We start from the raw sequence: 21,920 nt of genomic DNA, 5'->3' as shown, positions 1-21,920 counted from the left end.
CGAGGTAGCCCTGCATTTGCGCCCCTTGATCGCCGAGAGCACGGTTGCGCGCCATAGCGCCTCGTTCCCTCTCGTGAGCTTCTCGGTGACGCTGTGTGCAAATGGTGACGAGGGGAAGGAGGTGGAGCTTGAATACGTCGCTATGGATGTGAGCGAGGCAGGCTCTGATACCATGAAAGAATTGGTGGAAGCGTATGCACTCTGGCAGGGACGCGTACGTGTTTTATATCACAAGATTACAAGGTTCGGCCGGTGGTTATTAGCCTTGATCTCTACTCCAAGTTATACACAAGATAAGGAGATAGATATCAATCTAGTCTAACCACCAGCCATGTTTACAACGGATCACACGTACATAATATTGATACAAGTTGACACAACTACAAGTCTATCGTCTAACAAACAATAGTATCATCTCCACAAGTCCTGCAAGCACACCCAAAAATAATTTTACCACCAAAAAACATATTAGCTTAAACCAATGAAATATCACATTAGTGCACTAAAATATACACAAAGCAGGAGAAGAGCGTGAGGAGATAGTACAGATAACTACGGTGTGAAGTGTGATAATATAACAAATAACAATAGGACACACTGATGAATTGCTATCCGAATCATACAGTGTCATCTACATCAGTACATGGTACTACACCTATGGACACAGACAAGTGACATCACATACATCTTGCCATACCAGCCCAAAATCACATACATCTTGCCATACCAGCCCAAAATCCAATTGGGCACCAGTAATGTTTAAGTGAAAATAACCGAACATGTGAAAACTAGAGATGAATGTTCACAGAGATCCTAACTGACAGGATAACTTCCCTAAAACCTAGAAACTCCTTTATTTAAAAAATAAGACATACCGTTCTTTATCTAACTTCAACAAGAGGCGGTGAATAACATCCCTCGGCAGGAATGGAGTTTCTTCCTCATCATAAAAGTTCATTCCAACAAAATTCCCATCAATGTCTATAAGAGGGCCCCCAATCCCAGCCTAGCAAAACAAAAGTAACATCATACAAGGTTTACACACAGATATCGTTTAATAGATGTAGTGATAGCTAGCCTTACTAGTGCAATGCTAATAATTTTGGCATGTTCAAGGTACTGGGGAACTCCACAAGAAATACCTTGGTGATTTTGCAGGTGCAGACACAAAGTTCTGTACAATCGAGTTCGCTCTGTTTGCCAATTAACACCTTCCCCTCAACAGCCATTTAGTTTGCGATACCCAAAAAAACAACCCACAGCTATTACATCCATAGATGAGGTAACTGGATGCTCAGTGATTTGTATTGCTTGAGGATCCCAGTATCCGATGATGTCAATAAGAGCAATGTTGTAATGTAAATTATAACAGTTCAATATCCCTACAACTCGAAATTTATTTGGAAGACAAACTTCAATCTGCAATGAAAAGGTTATGTTAACTAGTATCCAAAATGAGAAGGAAATAATAATAATAATAATAACAATTAGCAGTAACAACCCTCAAGGTCTCATCAATCCTGTGTGCATCACCCGGAACTCTAACCAAACTTGCTGAAGTCAGAATTGTTGCAGAGCATGCATTGCACTTTATAAATACACCTGTGCAAGCAAACTTTTTTGCAAATCCTACAGAGATAGTCATTTCAGTTATCAATCATTGATCAATTAAAACATGAAAAAGTAAGGACTTTATAACAGAGTCGTCACCATTGAATGAAGCAAGTGAGCCAACACTTTTATTCATTTCTGAAGCAAGACTTTTGCTTGATTCTGAAGCAAGTTCGGCAGCAGTTTTCTTCAAAAGAGAGCCATCACCTCGCTTCATTTCTGAAGCAACACCTTTGAATGGTTTATGCAAGATATCCTCATCAAATGTATCTTCGAGACGATTAATGATACGTTTGACTAGCATGAAACACAAGTTAAAAATGCGTGATAAAAGTTGATAAAGTGTGCATGTGCAACATAAGGAACTAGTCAGCAAAACAGTTACAATGTACATTGGCAGCCAAGGGGTCATGGTACGACATTGTAGTTTCAATCTGTAATCCTAGAAATATCGGAGAAGATGGTGATGATCTATCTTCATTCGTCTTCCACGAAAACTACCCTCCACCAAAAGGGAGCGACTACAATAGAAAAAGGGTGTACAGTGAAAGAATAGAAAAACGAACCATGGCCATCGGATCGAAGATGATTGGTACAGATTGAGTGGGAGGGTTGTAAGTGTACATTTCTTCAAAACCCCCTACTAGTATTTACATATGGAAGGTAACTTTTGCAATAACCACCTCAAATTTCTGATATATCAAATGTTCTGTCCCTCATAAATAAGAAAATTTCTCAAATCTGTACCGGTCCAGAAAAAAATGCATATGTACTGTACGAAATTTGATATATATTTGATTTCATTAGTAGCTTCTGCTACATTCAGAATCATGCACGAAATCCAAACATGTTCTTCGCTAAAATGTATGAGAACATCACAAATTTCTGAGACATGAGAAAATTAGTCCATCCACTTTAAACCATAACTACACATACATTTTAAATTGCACGATCCCAGATAGAACAGAACAGAATAGAGACGACACACATACATATAAAGTGTTACTCCCTCCGTTCCAAAATAGATGACCCAACTTTGTACTAACTTCAGAGGGAGTACATAACATGAGAGGACCATTTTTGGTACATCACAGACAACACAAAGTATGCAGGACTAAAGTAAGCACCGCTGTCTGCTGAACAAGCTTGCCGTCGGAATTTGCATCAAGTTTGCTCTGTTTGGTACACAACAGAAAAGTTATTGCCTTTTGCCTCCAGTACTAGTGCCTCTTGCTTATCAATCTTCTTGTGCTGGGAGAAGTCAGACCTAGCAAACGAGATTCAGTTAGCACAGGTCCATGCAAGTGTCATGCATGTGGTTCACGATTTTTTGAATCATCGTTATCTAATGAAATGAATATGCATCAACTATACCATTTGATTGTTTGCTGCACAAACCACATGGAAGGAAAATTAGAGACAAATTCATTGCAAAACGCAACCTAAATGCGACTATGCTAGACAGAGAAAGCCACTGGACAGTTTAATTACTCAGGAGCAGTCATAAGTTCGAGAAGAACAATATTACCTATAACCAGTGAACCACAAAATGGTTATTTTTCTTTTGAAAAGATGAAGATTCTTCAGTTGCGCAATTTGTTTCACATGATGATATGCTCTCACATAACTTTCATCTACCTCTGTTGATGAAGGCAAGTGACGAATTTCAGCAACTAAAAGAACATGTAGTCTTCAAAAGCAAGAAGTACAAACCTCTATTGCTGTGTCATTTGTTTCTTAGAGCATGTCCTTGCATCATGGAACACCACTTCCTTACAAATGCTACATTTGCGTGCGACTTTTTGATGGATTCCAGGCCTTCTTTTCTTCTCACTCGACCCACTCCTCACAGCATCCCTGTGTCCCTTTATTCTAGAGCAAGTGCCCCTTGCATTGATATCAGTAGGTGTGTGGATGGTAACGTGCTTTCGAATGATGCTCCCGATAAATGACTCCTCATTTTCGTGTGTGTTGCATGCTACAGCCGGTACGAGATGGGCTAAAGCCATCTGAGCGTTGCACAAACTAGTGTGCAGGAATTCAATTCCTTCCATTGAACCTTTATACTTCGGAATGAGATCTTCTAGCTTGTTCCTAACGAGAGCTATCTTCCTTTTTCATAGCCATGCCAACTGGGCCAATTAAATTCTCTTCAAGCATGTTCCCTTCCCCGTCGAAGATAATGTCCCTAGCAATATGAAAAATATCACATATGATGTGTGTCAAGGCAAATAAGTATAAATGCTTCAATATCTATTTGAAGAGAAATATACCTTTTGCAATTTCTCTCCCACCGCTTAAGAACATAAATTCTTGGCAATTCATTTATTTTCGCACCCCTCAACACTCGGATAATATGGCGGCACACGATTCCATTGGACTCAAAAAGCTTGCAAGAACATTTAGAGGTCATGGATATTGTGTCATAAGACACATCTCTAATCTTTTTGTATTGATCACTCACAAACATGATCCAGAATGTTCATATGCTTGCTGTTCATATCATTTCCAAAGATCCAGAATTTTTTAATCTTATCATAGAGGATACAACATATGCTCGAAGCACTATTTTAAAGCAAGATTACTTTCAGATATCTATGTCAAAATATCATGTCCTCCTAAATAAAGTTGATATGCTACAGCATTGTGCTTGAAGTTTGTAGTAAGAGTTGAACCAAAATGATTTCTAAATAATATTATGTACTGCGTGTACTCTTTACGCCAAAGAAGTTTGAAGTACTAATAATATGTATGTCGTAGATGACATGTCGAAGCACAAGTATTCGGCACTTTCAGGCTTTCACACTGTCCAAGTTAGTCTAAAATTTGGCACTTTCAGGCTGTCCAAGCACAAGTCTGAAAGTTTGAATTTTGGTACAAGAACAAATAATTTTAGATTGTCATCTTTGCGAATGTTATCTTTCAGACTGTCAGTCTGAAAGTATGAAGTTTGGTACAAGCAGAAGTACTTCCAGACCGTCAAAGCACAAGTCTGGAAGTATGAAATTTTACTCCGTAGAGTACTTTCAGACTGTCCAAGCACAAGTCTGAAATTTGGTACATAATATTTGCAGAATACTTGGCACTTTCAGTCTGAACTCCAAGCACAAGTCTCTTTACAGTGTAAAATTTTGTCCATAATATTATGTTCTTGTTTGTGAGGAGTAGATGACATGCACAGTTTGCAGTAGAAGTTGAACAAAAGTGATTTCCTAAATAAATGCTACAGAATCAAGTATGAAAATTAGTATCAACCTTTCAGACAAGCATACATGAAGACTGGAGATTTCTTCTACGATGTTCCCAGATGGAGGAATTAGATGCAGGCAAGGTGTGAAGAATGGGCTCATTGGGGTAGGAGAAATAATGGAATGAGAGTTTTCTATGGAGGTCGCAGCAGAGTACCTTGGAGAACTTGCCCGCACAAGGTCTCAGCTTCGGACAGAGGGGGTCCGCCGGGGCAGCCAGAAAGCCGGCGAGAAGACGGTCATGGATGGATCTGGACCTCCACCGGGCGCAATCGCCCAGCTAGGCACCGGATCTGGCCCGCCGCCACCGTCGGCAAGCTGGAGCTGGCGGCTACGCGTTGGGGATTGGGGTTCGCGCTGCTGTGTTCTTAGGAAGAAGAGAAGGCCCAACCACGTTCCTGCAAAACGAGTAGAAGCAAGGGAGTTTTCTGCAAAGAACCAAGTACCTGGGCGCTCATATCCGTCCACTAGAATCTGGACCGTTCATCCAGGATCAGAAGGCCCAGACTTATTTTTTCTATTTTTGCACCTGTGGACCTTTTTCTATTGTAGTCGTCCCCCCACCAAAAGTAACTTGATGACCGGTGGGGTCATATCCACCATTTCCGCATCTTGTTTTAGGGTTTGCCAAATATGTCATATATGAGTTCCTCACAGTTTTGATGTTACTGAGTTGTCTTGTTTGGCTAACTTCAAGTCAACTTCTCTGGCCATGGATTTGCAGAGACTGAGACTGAGGAGCCACATGCATGATTAGTTTTAGTTTTATGAGTTCCATAGCAGCAAGTGGGCATTCACCTAGTTTATATCCAAAAAATATATGTTGCCTGATGCAAGAAGGTGAAGACATAAGTGACCAATATATGTTAGTACTAGTTAGTCAGTATGTTTTTGCCATGTACGAACAGCTAGGTCGTTTATCTCAGAAGATTATGAAGATGTCGTGCAGCTTGGCCATGTAGCCAGGTAGAGCTGAGACCATCGATTGGTTATTTGTTTGGATTGTTAGACCTCTACACAAGGAGGACCAATCTAAGCTGACTTAGAGGCTCGACGGTTGTCAAAGGCACAGCCGCGCCTCTTTGGTCCACGGCTGCCCCATGCTGGCCTTACACCCAATATCCCGTGAAATAATTCTGCTCACCTCCTTGAATGTTGTAACATGGTTCTCCTGCCAGACTTTTGAGGAAAGCTTTTGTGGCATCATCAACCACTATCTTAACACTGCAACACAACGCAGGGAACTCACAGTGATAAGTCCACAAGGACAAGATATCGCAGACCATAAACAAAATGAGTTATTAAACAAGAGAAATATAGAACAAGAAGGGGGCATAATAGTTTGCAGATATTTCACAGCAGAGAAATTTAAGAATATCTACAACTCCATGGGTCTTCTTAAATGTAAGTTTAGAGTGTAGCAGAAACATGTTCTTAGCGCCAGGATTGAAATAACAAGCTTTAATCTAGTAGAGTGCAATGGGTCAGTTTTTGGGATAAATTCGTAAACCACAGAAGCTTCTGTTTGGCTTTAGAATGAGTTCCATAGGGGAAAGGTTTCCCAGGGAGATGTAGTATATGTAGCAGTAAGAGAGAAGCATGGTAAGCCAAACAGAGTGTGTCGTTCATCAATACTGAAAGTGCGCATACCTGACCATCCCGTGAACCCCCAAGAATCGAAGAATTGCAGACCTCCGTACATAGCGGGCCTTTCTTTCTTTGGTACAAGAGCAGTTCATCCCAACGAAGTTGCCATCAAAATCAACAAGGGGACCTCCAATCGACACCTAGCACAGTTGTGAGGAGGAAGTTATGCATGAAAAGAAAAATGGAAGTTACAATGGCTGAAACTAAAACACGCATCATTGCATACCACGATAAAATATAGATTAAGCAACTCATGTCATCATATAGTTATTTATTTGAACTGTACAAACTAAAGCAGCTAGCTAACCTTGTGGATCTGGCATGTGCTGAACATTGTCTCATCGGTTCGAGCACTTGGAGAGGCAAGATCTACTCCGCTTGTATCCGTTAATAGTCCTGAATTGAAATTGCGACATACAGCTGCTACCTTCCTATAAGGCTCAAACTGCATCTCATGATCAAGACTTACATGTGGGGCATTAACACCAGCGACGTTGACGATGAAAAAAATCAACATATATCTCAGGATCCGCTATCCACCCAGTGACAATCTGATCATTCGGTAGGCGTACTTTAATCTGAAATTAGCACAAGGCAATGGCTGTACTGAATTAATGATTAGCATAATATGCAGGAAAGGAGTACAGAAAAAAGTTACCGTCAAATTTTTAGTGATCTTGCTTGCATGCCAAGTAAGTGGAATCAAATTGATCGATGTGAGGAAACTTGTAGCATCAGGACATGAGCTTTCGATGCATATGCCTGTGCATTCGCGTAACTTGGTATCACCTGCAGAGGGCAAGACAGTCATACGTGGAAACTGAATATCTGATCATCAAAAACAAGGTAACAAGAGGAATTATTAGCTGTATGATCACCGACCATGGAATGAGGCCAGCGCCACAACACTCATACTTAATCTGGAAAGTACTTGCTCACTCAAGGCGCCTTTTCTGGATTCACTCAATCTCGCTATGGAGGTAGTGTCCAAAGCTAGTTAATTGACATAAAATCATGTCTCATATAGTTAATAGAGTGGCCAATTATGTACTCAGGAAAAGGGAAGCCAAAAATGGACTCACTTGGCCTGATTGCTCTCATCTCACTGTTGATTCCTGCTCTTGTAGCATCATCAACCCCATCCTTAACTCTGCAGCACAACGTAGAAAACTCATCATGATAAATCCACAAAGGCAATATTGCAGACCACATACACAAGATGAACTGTTAAACAAGGGAAATGTAGAACTAGAAGAGAGGCAAATAGGTACAGATATTTCACAGCAGAGAAATTTAAGAAAATCTTAAACAATTTCCCCATGGTATTCTTCTTAAATGTAAGTTCGAGTGTAGCAGATATATGTATTAGCGCTGGCATTGAAATAACAACCTTAATCTAGTACAGTGCAGATTTAAACAATTTAACGAGAAAAAGAAACGCATGAGTACAAAAATAGCTAATAGGACAGTTTTTGGGATAAACTCGTAAAGAAGATGCTGATTGGCATTGAGAATGATACACACCTTGCACACAAACTCAAGTAAAAAAAGGAGGCATTTGTAGAATAAGATGTAGTAAAAGCAATTGAGTAAGAGAGACGCATGGGTAAGCCAAAGATAGAAGGGCAGTTGATCAATACTGAAAGTGTACATACCTGACCAGCCTTTGAAACACTAAGAATCGAAGAATTTGCTTCCTTCGCAGGTAGGCAGTCCTTTTCATTTTGGTACGAGAGGAGTTCATCCCAACAAAGTTCCCATCAAAATCAACAAGGGGACCTCCAATCCCCGCCTAGCGCAAAAGTGGCAATGAAGTTACACCGAAAAAATGCGATTCATAATGCCTGAAACTATCAACTATGAAGCCACTGACACCATCATACAGCTATTTATTTGAACTAAAGCAGCTCACCTTGTGGATCCGGCACGTGCTTACGATTGTCTCACTGGTTAGAGGGTTTGGAGGGGCAAGATCTACTCCGATTGTGGCCGTTAAAAATCCTGAACTGAAACAGCGAGATACAGCCGCTACCTTCGTATGATGCTCGAACTGCATGTCACCATCAAGATATGCGGCATCAAATCCAGACACGTTCTTGATGACGACAATGCAAGAATCAGCACATGAAGCACGTATCCGGCCAGTGACAATCCGATCATTAGGAAGGCGCACTTTAATCTGAAATGAGCACAGGTGCAGCATGTATATATTAGCATGCATAATTAATAATCCAGGAAAGGAGTAGATAAAAAAGTCACCTTCAAACTTGCAGGCCAAGTAGGTGGAACCAACCGCGCCGATGTCAGGATCGTAGCTTCCGAAACAGAACACGAGGTTTCAATGCATATGCCTGTGCATTCACGTAACTTGGTATCACCTACGCACAGAGAGAAAGTTTTTTTTCTCGAATACGCACGAGTGTGCGTATCATTTTATAAAGAAGCGCACAGAGAGAAAGTCACTTGTGCAAACTGAATAACTGGTCATTTAGAAACAGGCAATATATATATATATATATATATATATATATATATATATATATATATATATATGAGTATGATTACCAACCATCGAATGAAGCGAGCGACACGACACTCCTGCGCAATCTTGAAACTACCTGCTCGCTGAGTTCACTAAAGGCGTCTGGTAATAAGGAGATACCATCCAAAGGTAGTTAATGGGAGCAAAATCATGCTGTATGTGGTATATATATATACAGCCAACAGAACCGTCAGTTTTATTACTACCTCTGTTCATTTTTCTAAGACGTTTTAGACATTCAGACATTGTTTAAAACAGTACAAAGCAAGCTGTCTGAAACGTCTTGTAAAAACAAACGGAGGGAGTATTATGAATATGTAATTGCAAGAAAAAGGGAAACAGCATGGACTCACTTGGCCTAGTAGCTCTTTTGTGAGGGCGGTGTTGCTCTTCGTCGCCTCTCATCAGCCGGCGCTTGTTTTTCGTCATCGATCTTTAATTACAAGCCAGCCCTGAACTGCAAGGAACAAAATTCAGCTAACACTGATCGATCTGTTTTCGAGTGTGTTGAGTGAATCTTTCTTAACCGGGACTCTCTCCTGGTTGGATCTTGTATTGTACTGTATGTTTCCTTTCTCCGCCTAAAATGCAAAAGCAGAGCTCCGGCTGTTCCCGTCAAAAAGATTGGAGAAAGAAACTACGAACAACAACAACAAAAAAAAAACTAGAAACGGGTCTGGATTACTGTGGCGGAGTCGCTCTACGAAACAGGATGGGTTGAAGAATCCATACACGATCCAAGCAACCAAAAAGTCCCCCGTCGGTGGAGAAGGATACCTCCGAAACTGGCCGCCGCTGGGTTCGTCGCCGGTAGGACCTCTGCTCCAACTTTGTTTTTTTGAGGGGTACCTCTGCTCCAACTAGTTCCTGTACCTCTGCTCCAATTTTTTTTAGGTGTTGGCATCCGTGCTGCTGCCGCGAGAGGGGTCGTTTTATCTTGACCGGCCCACTAGTTCCTGTTTAAGATCTAGTATTCGGTATTCTTTTTTTTCTTTATTAGGGTATAGGGTAAGCCATCGTGGTGGTTTATATTCCATGGGAAAATAAAGATACATCATTTTCCAGTAAATCACTGATAAAATGAGGAGGCTCACTTTTGTTAGTTTTTACATTTGTTCGCACGCATCAGTTTGAATATTTGTGAATTGAAAAAGTCTGTCAATTTGAAATATATCCGCGAATTATAAAAATCATGAAATCGAAAAAGGTTTGCCAATTCAAAATGGTCGTGAATTTGAAAAAGACCACTAATTGAAAAAAGTTCACGAATTTGAATAAAGTTTGTGATTTAAAAAAAGTTTGCAAAGTCTAGTAAAGATGAAGAATTACAAAAAAGTTCACGAATTCGTAAAAAGTTCAAAAATTCAAAAGCAAATTACGAATTTGTGTAAGATAGCGAAGTAAAAAACTCACAAATCCGACAAAGTTTTTAAAAAATTAAAAGTTCGGATTGTGAAGAAATTCACGAAGCCGAAAATTATTCATGGATTTGAAAAAGTCATGAATAAAAACTGTTCACCAAATTGAAAATATTGTGAACTTGAAAATTGTTTGTGATTCCTAAAAGAGTTCATGAATTTTAGAAAATACGTTCATGAAATTTAATTTGAAAAATAAAATAAAATAGAAGAATTAAAAAAGAAAAAGAATATAGAAGAGGAAGAAAAACAAATAAAGAAGAATTTCCGGTCGTATGTGCGTGCAGGTGTATCACGTTACTTGGGCCTTGAGCCCGTGAACTTGGGTCGTTAACAATTTCTCAAGAAAAATAAAATTGGTTCGTTAACAACCGAGGCGACTCAGCCAAGCACTGTAGCGAACGCACGCAGGCAGGCAGTCACGCCCCGACGAACTCATGGAGCTACGGGATGGCAAAAGGAAAAACTCATGGAGCCACAGAACCCTAACGATGGCGGCAGCGGCGGGCAGACAGACGAAGCACCCGCGCGCCGCCGCCAGCCAGGAGCAAGCAAAGCAAGGTTACTTCTCTCCCAATCCCAATCCCAATCCCTGCTCTGCTCCGGTCCTCCTCCCGTGCTTGCTGCTGCTGCGCGCTTTGCTTGCTGTTTGCTGGCCTGCGGCTGCACGCTGGCTCTGTTCGTCCTAGCACTACCTCAAATTTTGTTCGTCCTAGCACTACTAGCACAAAGGCCCGCATTCCGACCAATGCCGGCCGGGCGGCTGGCGAGCCAAGGTTCACGTTCACCCTCATCCAGTCATCCTCCACCTCTGGTGGAATTTTTAGTTGCTTGCAGTATTCTCCGGCCTCATCAAATCTTTCTTTATTGGTTGTATTTGTGTATGGAATTATGGATACTTCCAATCTTTCAACCCATCCAATTTGGTGGAATATAGAGAGATTGGTGGAATTGATTGCTATATTAGAAAAAAAAAAACCTAGTCTATTATATATTTCCTAAACAATCAAGATATATACTCAACAACTGGGTTGCGCCGCAATACTCCAGTGCCGTTTCTAGGGAATATTGGCTCGTAATTCTTCCTACGATCTATTGGATACGGATATATAGTCCAATCCCTCCAATTTGTTTGCCAACCATATAGATCCACTAGTTGTGCATGCGCTCAATCAGTGTTTGTTGAATTTTGTTCCTAGCTATTCAGGCTGGCTTGAATATAGATCGATGACAAAAAACAAGCACCGTCTGATGAGAGGCGATGAAGAGCAACAACGCCCTTATAAAAGAGCAACTAGGCCAAGTGAGTCCATAGCTGTTTCCCTTCTCCCTAAAACGTACACATTCATAATGGTAAATTGACGCTTCTGTTAGTTATATCACACATGATTTTATTTTGAAATTAACTAGGTTTGGATGGTACCTCCATAGCCACAGGCACATCCGGCAGCTCGAGTGAATCCAGTGCAGGCTCCTCGATTGAACTCACTGATGCAAGCTCCTTAGCGATATCGGGCAGCTCGAGTGAATCTTTTCCAGGGGCCCTGAGTGAACTCAGTGAGCAAGTTGTTTCAAGATTGCGGAGGAGTGTTGTGTCACTTGCTTCATTTGATGGTTGGTGATTCTACTGTTAATAATTTCTCATATTACCTTGTTTTAAGATCAGCTATTCAGTTTGCACGTATGACTCTCTCCCTCTCCAGGTGATACCAAAATACGCGAATGCACCGGCACATGCATCAAAAGCTCATGTCCTGATGCCACGTGTTTCCTGACATCCATAAATTTGATTCCGTATACTTGCCCTAGAAGGAAGATCACTGAAAGTTTGACGGTAACCTTTTCTGGATTATTAATTATGCTAATGTATATGCTGCACCTGTAATGATAATTCAGTACAGCCATTGCCCTGTGCTCATTTCAGATTAAAGTACGCCTTCCCGATGATCAGATTGTCACTGGGTGGATAGAGAACCCTGAGTTATATGTTCATTTTTTCATCGTCAAAATCAAGAACGTTGACGTTATTGATCCCACCCATCTATATCATCTAAGTCTTGATCGTGCCATGCAGTTTGAGCCTTATAGGAAGGTAGCAGCTCTATGGCGCTATTATGATTCAGGAGAATTAAAGACCAGAAGCGGAGTAGATCTTGCCTCTGTATTTGCTCGTACCGATGAAAGGATGTTAAGCACATGCCGAATCCATGAGGTGAGCTAGCTGCTTTAGTTTGTATAGTTCAAATAAATAACTGTTTGATGGTGTGAATGGCTTAATCTATATTCTATCATTGTGTGCGCTGATGCATATCCTTAGTTTCAGGCGTTATGAATTGCATTTTTCATGCATAACTTCATCCTCATGTTTGTGGTAGGTGGGGATTGGAGGTCCCCTTGTTGATTTTGATGGCAACTTTGTTGGGATGAACTACTCTGGTACCAAAGAACGAAAGACCCCCTATGTACGAAGGCCTTCAATTCGTGAATTCATGTGGTTTCGCGGGATGGTCAGGTATGCGCACTTTCAGTATTGATGAACCACACTCTGTTTCTTCTCTCTGACTGCATCCTACAGTACATCTCCCTGCCCTATTTCTATTTGAGTTTGTGTAAGGTGTATCATTCTGTACGCCAAAGAACAGATTTCGAGGCTTACAAATTTATCCCCAAAACTGCTCATTAGCTATTTTGTACTTGTGTTTTTTTTTTACATCTCCTGTTGCTCTGCATCTGTGACCATCTCTTTTCCTTGTACCCAACAAGCTGCATTTGCAATGTACTCCCTCCGTAAACTAATATAAGAGCATTTAGAATACTAAAGTAGTGATCTAAACGCTCTTATATTAGTTTACAGAGGGAGTACTAGATTACGGTTGTTATTATTAATCTGGCGCTAATAAATATTTCTGCTACACTCTAAACTTGCATTTAAACAGACCCATGGAGAAATTGTTTTAAATTTTATTAAATTTATCTGCTGTAAAATATATGCAACTATTTGGTGCTCCCTTCTTTTTCTATATTTCCCTTGTTTAATACTCTCATTTTGTGCATGGTCTGTGTCTCTTGATATATTCTCCTTTTGGATTTATCACAGTGAGTATTCTACATTGTGCTGCAGTGTTAAGGAAGAGGTTGACGAAGCTGCAAGTGCAAGAATTAAAATTCGTTTTGGAGACCCAGGTCTCCTCATGGCAGCAGGTGAGCAAATTTATTTCATAGGATATTGGTTGTAAGGCCAGAATGAGAGCCCTGGACCCAAGAGGTGTGGCTGTCCCTTTGACAGCCGTTGAACCACAGGGAGGAAGAGGAGACGGGAAATTAGATTATATTATGTTCCTCATACTGGGTCCATGGTCATTTGTCAGGCTGAATGGGAGATTATGGGGATCCTATCCATTAATTTGGTGTGTGGTCATATACTGTTAGTACATAGAAAAAACATACTGACTAAACAGGACTGGCATTATGTCTTCACAATTTTATTTATTTGATAAACCAGGTGAATGCCTGCTTGTTGCTATGGAAATCATAAAAATATATTGAATCATGCATGTGGCACATCAGTCTGCAAATCCGCAGTCACAGAAACTGACCTGTAGTTAGGAAAACAAGATGATATAGAAACATCAAAACTCTGAGGAATACTCATATGACATAATTGGCAAACCCTTAAACAAGATGTGGAAATGGTGCGGTGGAAGAAGGAAGATGGATCATCACCATCACACTCCAATTTTCTTGGATTACATATTGAAGCTACAATGGCACGCGCACACTTTGAAAACTTTATGAAACACTTTTAACTTGTGTATCATGCTAGGCAGGCAATACATAAATCTTCTCGATGATATGTTCAAGAAGGATATCTTGAGGAAACCATTGGGAGGTTTTGGTTTAGAAATGGATCGAAGTGCCTACTCACTTGCTTCAGAATCAAGCAAACATCTTGCTTCAGAAATGGATCGTAGTGTTGTCTCACTTGCCTCATTCAATGGTGATGACACTGTTATACAGTCCTTACTTTTCCATTTTTTTAATTGTTCAATGATTGATAACTGACATGACTATCTCTGTAGGATTTGCAAAGAAGTTTTCTTGCACAGGTGTATTTATAAAGAGCAAAAAATGCTCTGCAACAATTCTTACTTCAGCAAGTTTGGTTAGAGTTCCTGGCAGTGCACACATGATTGATGATAATTTATGGGTTGTTACTGCTAATTGCTACTATCATTTGTTTTTGCCTTTTCATTTCAGATACTGGTTATTAACATAACCTTATTATTGCAGATTGAAGTTTGCCTAACAGGCGGATTTCGAGTCGTAGGGATATTGAACTGTTATAATTTACACTACAATGTCGCCCTTGTTGACATCATGGGATTCTGGCATCCAAGGACAATAAAAATCCATGGGCATCCAGTTACCTCATCTATGGACGTAATAGCTGTGGGTAGTCTTTTTGCGTGTCGCAAACTAATGGCTGTCGAGGGGAAGGTGTTGATTGGCAAACAAAGCAAACTTGATTGCAAAGAACTTTGTGTCTCCACCTGTGTAATCACCAAGGTATTTCTTGTGGACTTCCCCAGTACCTAACATGCCAAAAAGTTACTAGCGTTGGAGTACTAACATAAGCTATCACTACATCTATCAAACCATATCTGTGTGTAACTCTTGTATGTTGTTCCTTTTGTCTTGCTAGGCTGGGATTGGGGGGCCTCTTATTGACAATGATGGGAATTTTGTTGGAATGAACTTCTATGACGAGGAAGAAACTCCGTTCCTGCCGAGGGATGTTATACACCGCCTCTTATTGAACTTAAGTAAAACACGGTATGTCTTTAAAAAAAAGCTTGTAGGTTTTAGAGTTGTTGTCCTGTATGTATATTCATCTCTAGTTTTACATCATTCAATCATTTTCACTTAAACATAATTTTGGCCCAATTATTTTGGGCTGATATGACAACTTATGTGTGCCCCGAAGTGTAAAACTGTGCACTGATGCACTGATGTAATGGTACATGATTCCAACAACTTAATTCATCAGTGTGTTCTGTTGTTATCTACGGATCTACCATTATCATACTTGATACCATACTTACCTGCACCCTCTCATTGTGCTCTTATCCTTTCTATTTTTAATGCATTAAGCTGGTATGTCATTGGTTAAACTTGACTAGCTTGTTCCCTCATGGTAAATTTGATTTTGGGTGTACTTGCAGGGCTGGTGCAGATGATACTATTGTCGAGGGTCTTGAAAACAGGTATTCTTTCTTAAGTACGGCATTGTTTTGAAATAATTTAATCAGCAACTCTTATGCCTTTTGAAATGACTGTCAACAACAGATGGTTGTTGCCTGGTGGGACACACGGAAACTCTGAAACTATTGCAGCAATTTATGGAAACAAGTATCCTTTCTTGTACATGTTAATATCTATCTGTAACATTGTTTAAAGTAGATCTCTTCATTGACGTGTACTTTGTTGCTCATGACAGATGGCCGTTGCCTGAGCCACGCTTCCTTGGTTATAGAGACATCCCTTTGCCACTTCAGAAATGGCCTCTGCCTCGCCGAAGGCCTCTACCTTAATGTTATGGTGTTCTGTATATGTAGATGGGTAAACCCTGTCACAAGCCCATGTGCTCTAAACATAGTGGTGTCCAGTGATTTATGTTCTTGACTCGTCTCCCAGGTAGGAACAGCAGTAGCAAGAGGCATCTCCATGAGCCATCGGTAACGCCAAAATCTAATGAGCTTGCCATCGCTAATACGTATGAATGATTGCATGCAGAGGCGTTGAAAATGCTTTCAGTTGCCGCATCGGCAAAAGGAAGATGAAGGTTGTGCCATGGCTTTTCCGCCTCCATCCCCACCGCAAGCGAAGCTTTAGTGTGTCGATCTCTGCTTTGATGCAATGGATTGCAAGCCCACGCAACTCTTCGCATATCCATTGCACGCAACTCCAACGCGCCTACCCAAACTCTCCGCGTGTGCCTATTTGGATCGAACCGGACACCAAAGTCGGCCCAACGTGTCAACACAAATGGACCAGTGTCCGCCTTTTGTTCGTGCGTGACCCATTTCAGGCCCAAATTTGAGACGCGTTTGCGTCGGTACGGACACGCAATGGACGGGCGCCACACCCGCCCTTGTCCTCCCCTTGGACCGCTGGTCGGTGACACATTGGACATCCCCTCTTCCTCCCATCGACACCTAGCACACCCGGCAGCCCCACCTAGGTGCCCAGGTTGGCTGCCCGCACCCACATACCTCCCCCAGCAGCACGTCAGCTCCTCGGCGGCCACATACTCTGGCGTTTGGTAGACCATTTTCAACGTTGTCGCAGCACCTCAACGTCGACGCCACCACCCCCTCGCCTCCCTCTGCCGGCAGCACACAAGCGTGGCTACCTCGCTCGCCAGACGCCGCCACGTATGCCTCCATGCCGACAGACCTGCTATCTGGTCTTGGAGAGGCCCGAGGCTCTTCACTGGCCGGCTTCTTCCACGATACCCGCAAGGTGTTCGACTGTCTGCCCACAAGGTACAAGTGGACTCCGGCTACAAGAACTATTTCCATAATTTCATTTGCAATTCAGGTGATTCTTCATCCGATGATGAGGACATTGTGGTTGCTGCTTTGGTCGTTCATGACCACATTAGTAGGTAGCGGCCGATGTTCAGGGGCTCGATCCCGGGGCATACTCCGGAGTTGAACCGGAACCAAGAGAGCCGCCATCGCCGACTCTGGTAGGACTACTTCTAGTCCCTTAACCTGCTCTTCAAACAACACCTATTCCGGCATCGTTTCCAGATGGCTAGACATGTGTTCAACCGTATCTTGGAGGGGGTGATGGCGTACGATAACTATTTCGAGTGCAAGGAGGATGCCCTGGGAAAGATTGGCTTCTCCTCTTATCAGAAATGCACTGCAGCTATTCAGATGCTTGCTTATGGAGTGCCCAGAGATCTCATTGATGAGTATGTCCGAATGAGCGAGTCCACGTGCCTAGACTCCATCTGTAAGTTATGCAAGGCTGTGGTACCAGTGTTTGGCCTGGAGTACTTGAGAGAGCCAACCGATGTAGATATAGCCCGACTATTGACGATCAATGTGAGTAGGGGCTTTTCGGGGATGCTTGGTAGCATAGATTGTATGCACTGGCAGTGGAAGAACCACCCTTCTGCTTGGCAGTGGCAGTATAGGGGCCATATCAAAACTTGCACTGTCATACTCGAGGCCACGACTTCACCAGATCTCTGGATTTGGCACTCTTTCTTCGGCATGGCTAGATCTAACAATGACATCAACGTGCTTCAGTGCTCTCCGTTGTTTGCAAGGCTTGTAGAGGGCAAGTGCCCGGAGGTCAATGTTGAGATCAATGGCCACCACTACAACAACGGATACTACCTAGGTGACGGTTTCTATCCTCGGTTGAGTACTCTTGTGAAAACAATCCCCAGCCCTATACGAGAGAAGAGAAAGAGATTTAACCAAGAACAAGAGAGTGCTAGGAAGGATGTGGAGTGTGCCTTTGGTGTTCTTCAATCTCGATGGGGCATCATTCGGTATCCTGCTACAACTTGGAGAACCAAGAAGTTGTGGGAGGTGATTACCGCTTGTGTGATCATGCACAACATGATCATAAAGGATGGGTGTCCGGATGATATCAACGACCAAGGGTTTCAATTTCAGGGTGACAATGTTGTGCCTGAGCATGAAGGAGTGGCAATGTTTGCACACTTCACCGAATTTCATCATCAAATGTGTGATTGGAAAACTCACATTCAACTGCAAGATGTTTTGATTAAGCATATGTGGCTCACGTTGGCAATCAGTAGATGTGTCGGCTATTTTTTCTTTCAAATGTATTTGAGAAAATTTAAACTTTATTTGGCTTGTAAACTATGAGATATTTGTATTTTATTTGAATTATGTGAACTTGGACCGATTTTATTTTATATGTCGCAAAAAGAGCTAAAGAGAAGGCCGCAAACCGGCTGTGAGGACGAAAATGCATGTGCGCGTTGGGCGCACTACCAACCCAAATGCAAAAGGAAGCGGACACACCGATCCAAACAGACAAAAAAGGACAAAACAAACGTCCGTTTGGGTCTGCGCGTTGGAGTCTCTCTTACCCCTGACCACATTTGAACCGCCCTAAAGGAAGCTGCGCTCTAGCTTTTGGACCTTCTAAATGAGCGAAATGGGTTGGTCAATTATCATCATCTAATTCTAATATAGAGGCGTGGCCAGAAATTTGCTTCTAGCCAGCAGCCAGCTAACCTGTTCCGCATCAGTTCTAACAAAGCTTGGTAATCAGCTCTAGTTAGTCTTCTATCTGAGAAGGGAAATTCAGGAACTTGGCATCCAAAAGTTGTCGCAAGGTAAAGGAGATCCACACCATCGTCACATGCAATAGGCGATAAGGAGACCTTATGGCGAATTTGATATGTTGTCCAGCAGCTTCACCCAATAAAGAGAAAATGGTTCTACTGTGCTCGCACCTTATCAACGTTGATCTTTAACTAGTAACCTTAGCTCTGCTGGTGGTGGACTATGGTGACTGAATAACTATAGTGTACATACATGGGATAAAGAGAATAGCAAGGAACCCCGCATGATCATGGTGACTGACATGTAACACAAAAGCCATACTGCCATATAGTATTAGATTCTCTATAAAAGGGTGTTATTGCAGGACTAATGGCACATAAAATCTAAGAAAAAGAATTAATTACTACTGTCGTGGTGGGCGCACGGCAGATGCCAAGGGATGGCTAAAGAGAGGAGGAGGCTCGAGGGCGCTGGTGGGCTCTAGAGGCGAGGTTGGCATGAGCGGGCGCGGGACGCCGGACATACCCAGGTTCGGGGCTCTCCGAAGAGATAATACCCCTAGTCCTGCCGAGTGTAGTTGGATGATCGATAGTACAATGTTGCTCCTGGAGCTGTATGGAGGAGGGAGGAAGCGGGGCAAGGCTTGGGCTGCTCCTTCTCTCCGGTGTTGCTGTTTTGTGGCTAGTCCTATGCTTGTTTGCTTTTCTCTCGTATGTGTCTTCTACTTTCTCTCTTGCTTGCCCCATGATCGCGGGCTCGGGGGGGAGGGGGGGGGTTATAGTCCAACCCCCCCGGGGTACAATGGTAATGTTACAAGTTGGTGGGTCCGTATTGTCGGTGTCCGGGAACCCGGGCTGGCTCCCGCTGAGGGCTTGTGGTTCGCCGGGTTCCCCTAGGTGCGGGCCCCGCATGCCTAGGGGGACTGTGCGCCGTCTTGTCGATCGTCAGGGTGTGGCCGAGTCGAGTCACATACAGTGCTTTCCGTCAGGTTGCCGCTTGTTGTCGTCAGCGGTGGAGGCGGGGGCACTGTAGCCACGCCGGCCCTAGTCAGCGGGTACGTGAGGGGCACTGTTGCCACGTTCCTGCTGACCAGAGGCATGGGCAGGGCACTGTTGCCTTGGTCATCGTTGATTGAAGTCTCGTCCCATCATACGGCCTGGATGAGACGGGAGTTGACCCGTGGCTGGATTGCGTAGCACGCCACGGGTGGTGCTGGCTTGTCGAGGAGGCTTTGGTCGTGCCGGGTTCGGCTGTCTTGCGCTAGTTGTTGGGGCCGAGTTGACGTGTCTTGCCGGGTCGGCTAGTCTGGCCGGCTTGCAAGGCTTGGCCGGGTCGAGCGACCCGGCCAAGCGCGTGCACGTATTTGGGGGGGAGGAGGGGGGGGGGGGGCGGTGTCAGGCCCGTTGTTTTTTTAAGAGGATCCGGGTTCCGTTGGCTGCCCGGGGTCCATCCCCCCGACAACTACTGTGCCACATAAAACTCGGGAATGCAACAAAAAAAACACCCGATATTATGGTATGTACTGAAAAAAACTGAAGAACTGGCAGAAAATGAGATCCGAACTACCACAATATAAACATCAGATATTATCTAGTGCATACCCAGCCAAACATCATACTCGCACAGTGATCCACATGACACATCCAAGTCCACAAAAAAGAGTTTCATAATAGTCATTGTGGGCAAGAGTTGGGCATGTTGCTTCATTGCCGACGGGAGAAGACAAACGGAATTGACATGACGAAGGCTTCTGGAAAAAAATTCATATGATAGTATCAAAACAGAGCGAAGACTGATTTCTTTATCATGTAAAAGGCGAACACAAATCACAACAAGCATTAAAAGGGAAACCAACCAAGGTATTCTATGAACAATCACGGGGATTTGGATAATTTTCCCCACTTTACATAGGGTTTGATGATTTGCCCCTGGGTTATGTCAATGGTTAGTGGTTGCGGCACCAACCGTCAAATCCTGGAGAGGGGGGGGGGGGGGGGGGGGGGGGGGAAGGAGGCAAATTATCAAAGTTAGAAGTAAACTAGGGCAAAAGATACAAGTTCTCGAACAATCACTCCTTAGTGTATCAGGAAGCCTGTCATCCACTTCCCCATTACGACCACTACATAAAAATGTGTAGTAGGTCTGTTAGTACATTATAAACGCAAAATATTTCTTGTTTTACCCTACAGTATGATTACGGTATATAAAATATTGGGATCCTACAATATCGATTCCCCATTCTCCAGGATCCCAATTCATCCACCAAACTCTACTTCGACTATCGGGGCGTGACAACATCCTCCTGCACTATATAGCTTAATGTTTCAGTCTGACCAGAAGTGTTGATACACAACAACTATCTGACCAGTAAGTAGTGATGATGGCATCCCGATCCGGCATGGACAGCTTATATATATGTCAAGTCTCAACTACTAGAATTCCAAAAACGTTTGCATTATTCAATCATCTGCTGCCGCAATCGAACATTCGTGGATGCTTTAGTCAAATTAAGTATCTCTTGCTTGTAGACCAAGGATTGGTATGATTATGTACTTACTCCTAGTTTTTTGTTTTGCGGGAAGTACTTTATTACTCTCAGTTAGCCTAACTAGGCTACTCATAGTGAGAAGTATCATATACTAGTATCATACTATCATGTATATGATACTAGCATGCTTGCTCGTCCGGAGTGCATGATACCAGCTAAGATACCACCACTATAGTCAGCCTTAGTTGAACCTTAGTTAGTACTCGGATTTAAGCTTAGTCAACCCATGGATTGGCCGTCTCTCACCAGGTACACCATGGTCATGATCCTCTTCTCCCTGCCACTGAGCGCTTCCCAAGACCGTCTCGTCCCCAGCAATGTGTTGTACGCTGGTAACACGATCGTCTCCGATGATGGTGGATTCGTCTTGGGCTTCTTCAATCCCTCCAACTCCACTCCGGCCATCCTGTACCTAGGCATATGGTATAACGACATTCCTGAGCTCAGTGTTGTGTGGGTCGCCAACTGAGACACCCCGGGAACCAACACGACTTCCTCAACACCGAAGCTCTCCCTCACCAACAACTCTAATTTGGTTCGCTCCGACGATGGTGGCGGGAGCTGCAT

The 21,920-nt window shown here is 42.9% G+C and overlaps 2 protein-coding genes, 1 long non-coding RNA gene and 1 pseudogene across 4 annotated transcripts; 2 read left to right on the top strand and 2 right to left on the bottom strand.

Annotated features, from left to right (window-relative positions):
* Positions 1-395: 395 nt before the first annotated feature.
* On the bottom strand, positions 396-9,477 carry LOC125507286 (uncharacterized; annotated as a pseudogene).
* Positions 2,440-5,273, bottom strand: LOC125510343 (uncharacterized). Of its 2 annotated transcripts, XR_007284556.2 has the most exons (4): positions 3,885-5,273; positions 3,325-3,799; positions 3,140-3,251; positions 2,440-2,878 (listed from the first exon to the last, which is right to left on the bottom strand). It is a non-coding gene; the product is annotated as an uncharacterized LOC125510343 (long non-coding RNA). The 2 variants fall into 2 exon arrangements; XR_007284557.2 differs by lacking the exon at positions 3,140-3,251 and having other exon boundaries at positions 2,441-2,878.
* A 1,416-nt stretch (positions 9,478-10,893) lies between the features above and the next one.
* LOC125507285 (uncharacterized) lies at positions 10,894-16,209 on the top strand. Its single transcript, XM_087521546.1, has 14 exons — positions 10,894-11,027; positions 11,674-11,769; positions 11,877-12,080; positions 12,170-12,300; positions 12,391-12,678; positions 12,842-12,978; positions 13,588-13,667; positions 14,290-14,463; positions 14,546-14,673; positions 14,757-15,032; positions 15,169-15,299; positions 15,689-15,730; positions 15,813-15,875; positions 15,964-16,209. The coding sequence occupies exons 1-14, from the start codon at positions 10,904-10,906 to the stop codon at positions 16,055-16,057; spliced, it is 1,968 nt and encodes a 655-aa protein (XP_087377672.1). The 5' UTR covers positions 10,894-10,903; the 3' UTR covers positions 16,058-16,209.
* Positions 16,210-17,320: 1,111 nt separating this feature from the next.
* LOC147972581 (uncharacterized) lies at positions 17,321-21,822 on the top strand. Its single transcript, XM_087524393.1, has 2 exons — positions 17,321-18,036; positions 21,603-21,822. The coding sequence occupies exons 1-2, from the start codon at positions 17,321-17,323 to the stop codon at positions 21,820-21,822; spliced, it is 936 nt and encodes a 311-aa protein (XP_087380519.1).
* The last annotated feature ends 98 nt before the right edge of the window (positions 21,823-21,920 follow it).

This window comes from Triticum urartu, chromosome 5A (assembly GCF_056163025.1).
Source record: "Triticum urartu cultivar PI428250 chromosome 5A, HENAU_Tu73, whole genome shotgun sequence".
Taxonomy (NCBI): Eukaryota; Viridiplantae; Streptophyta; class Magnoliopsida; order Poales; family Poaceae; genus Triticum; species Triticum urartu.
This window is presented reverse-complemented; position numbering and strand designations above follow the sequence as displayed.

Excerpts from the sequence above, each read along its gene's own strand:
- LOC125507285 (XM_087521546.1), top strand. The coding sequence starts at position 10,904 with ATGGAGCTACGGGATGGCAAAAGGAAAAACTCATGGAGCCACAGAACC. Across the intron at positions 11,028-11,673 it reads CCAGGAGCAAGCAAAGCAAG|GCTGGCTTGAATATAGATCG; the intron begins GTTACTTCTCTC and ends CTAGCTATTCAG. Across the intron at positions 12,081-12,169 it reads GTCACTTGCTTCATTTGATG|GTGATACCAAAATACGCGAA; the intron begins GTTGGTGATTCT and ends CTCCCTCTCCAG.
- LOC147972581 (XM_087524393.1), top strand. The coding sequence starts at position 17,321 with ATGGCGTACGATAACTATTTCGAGTGCAAGGAGGATGCCCTGGGAAAG. Across the intron at positions 18,037-21,602 it reads TCTCGATGGGGCATCATTCG|GTACACCATGGTCATGATCC; the intron begins GTATCCTGCTAC and ends GTCTCTCACCAG.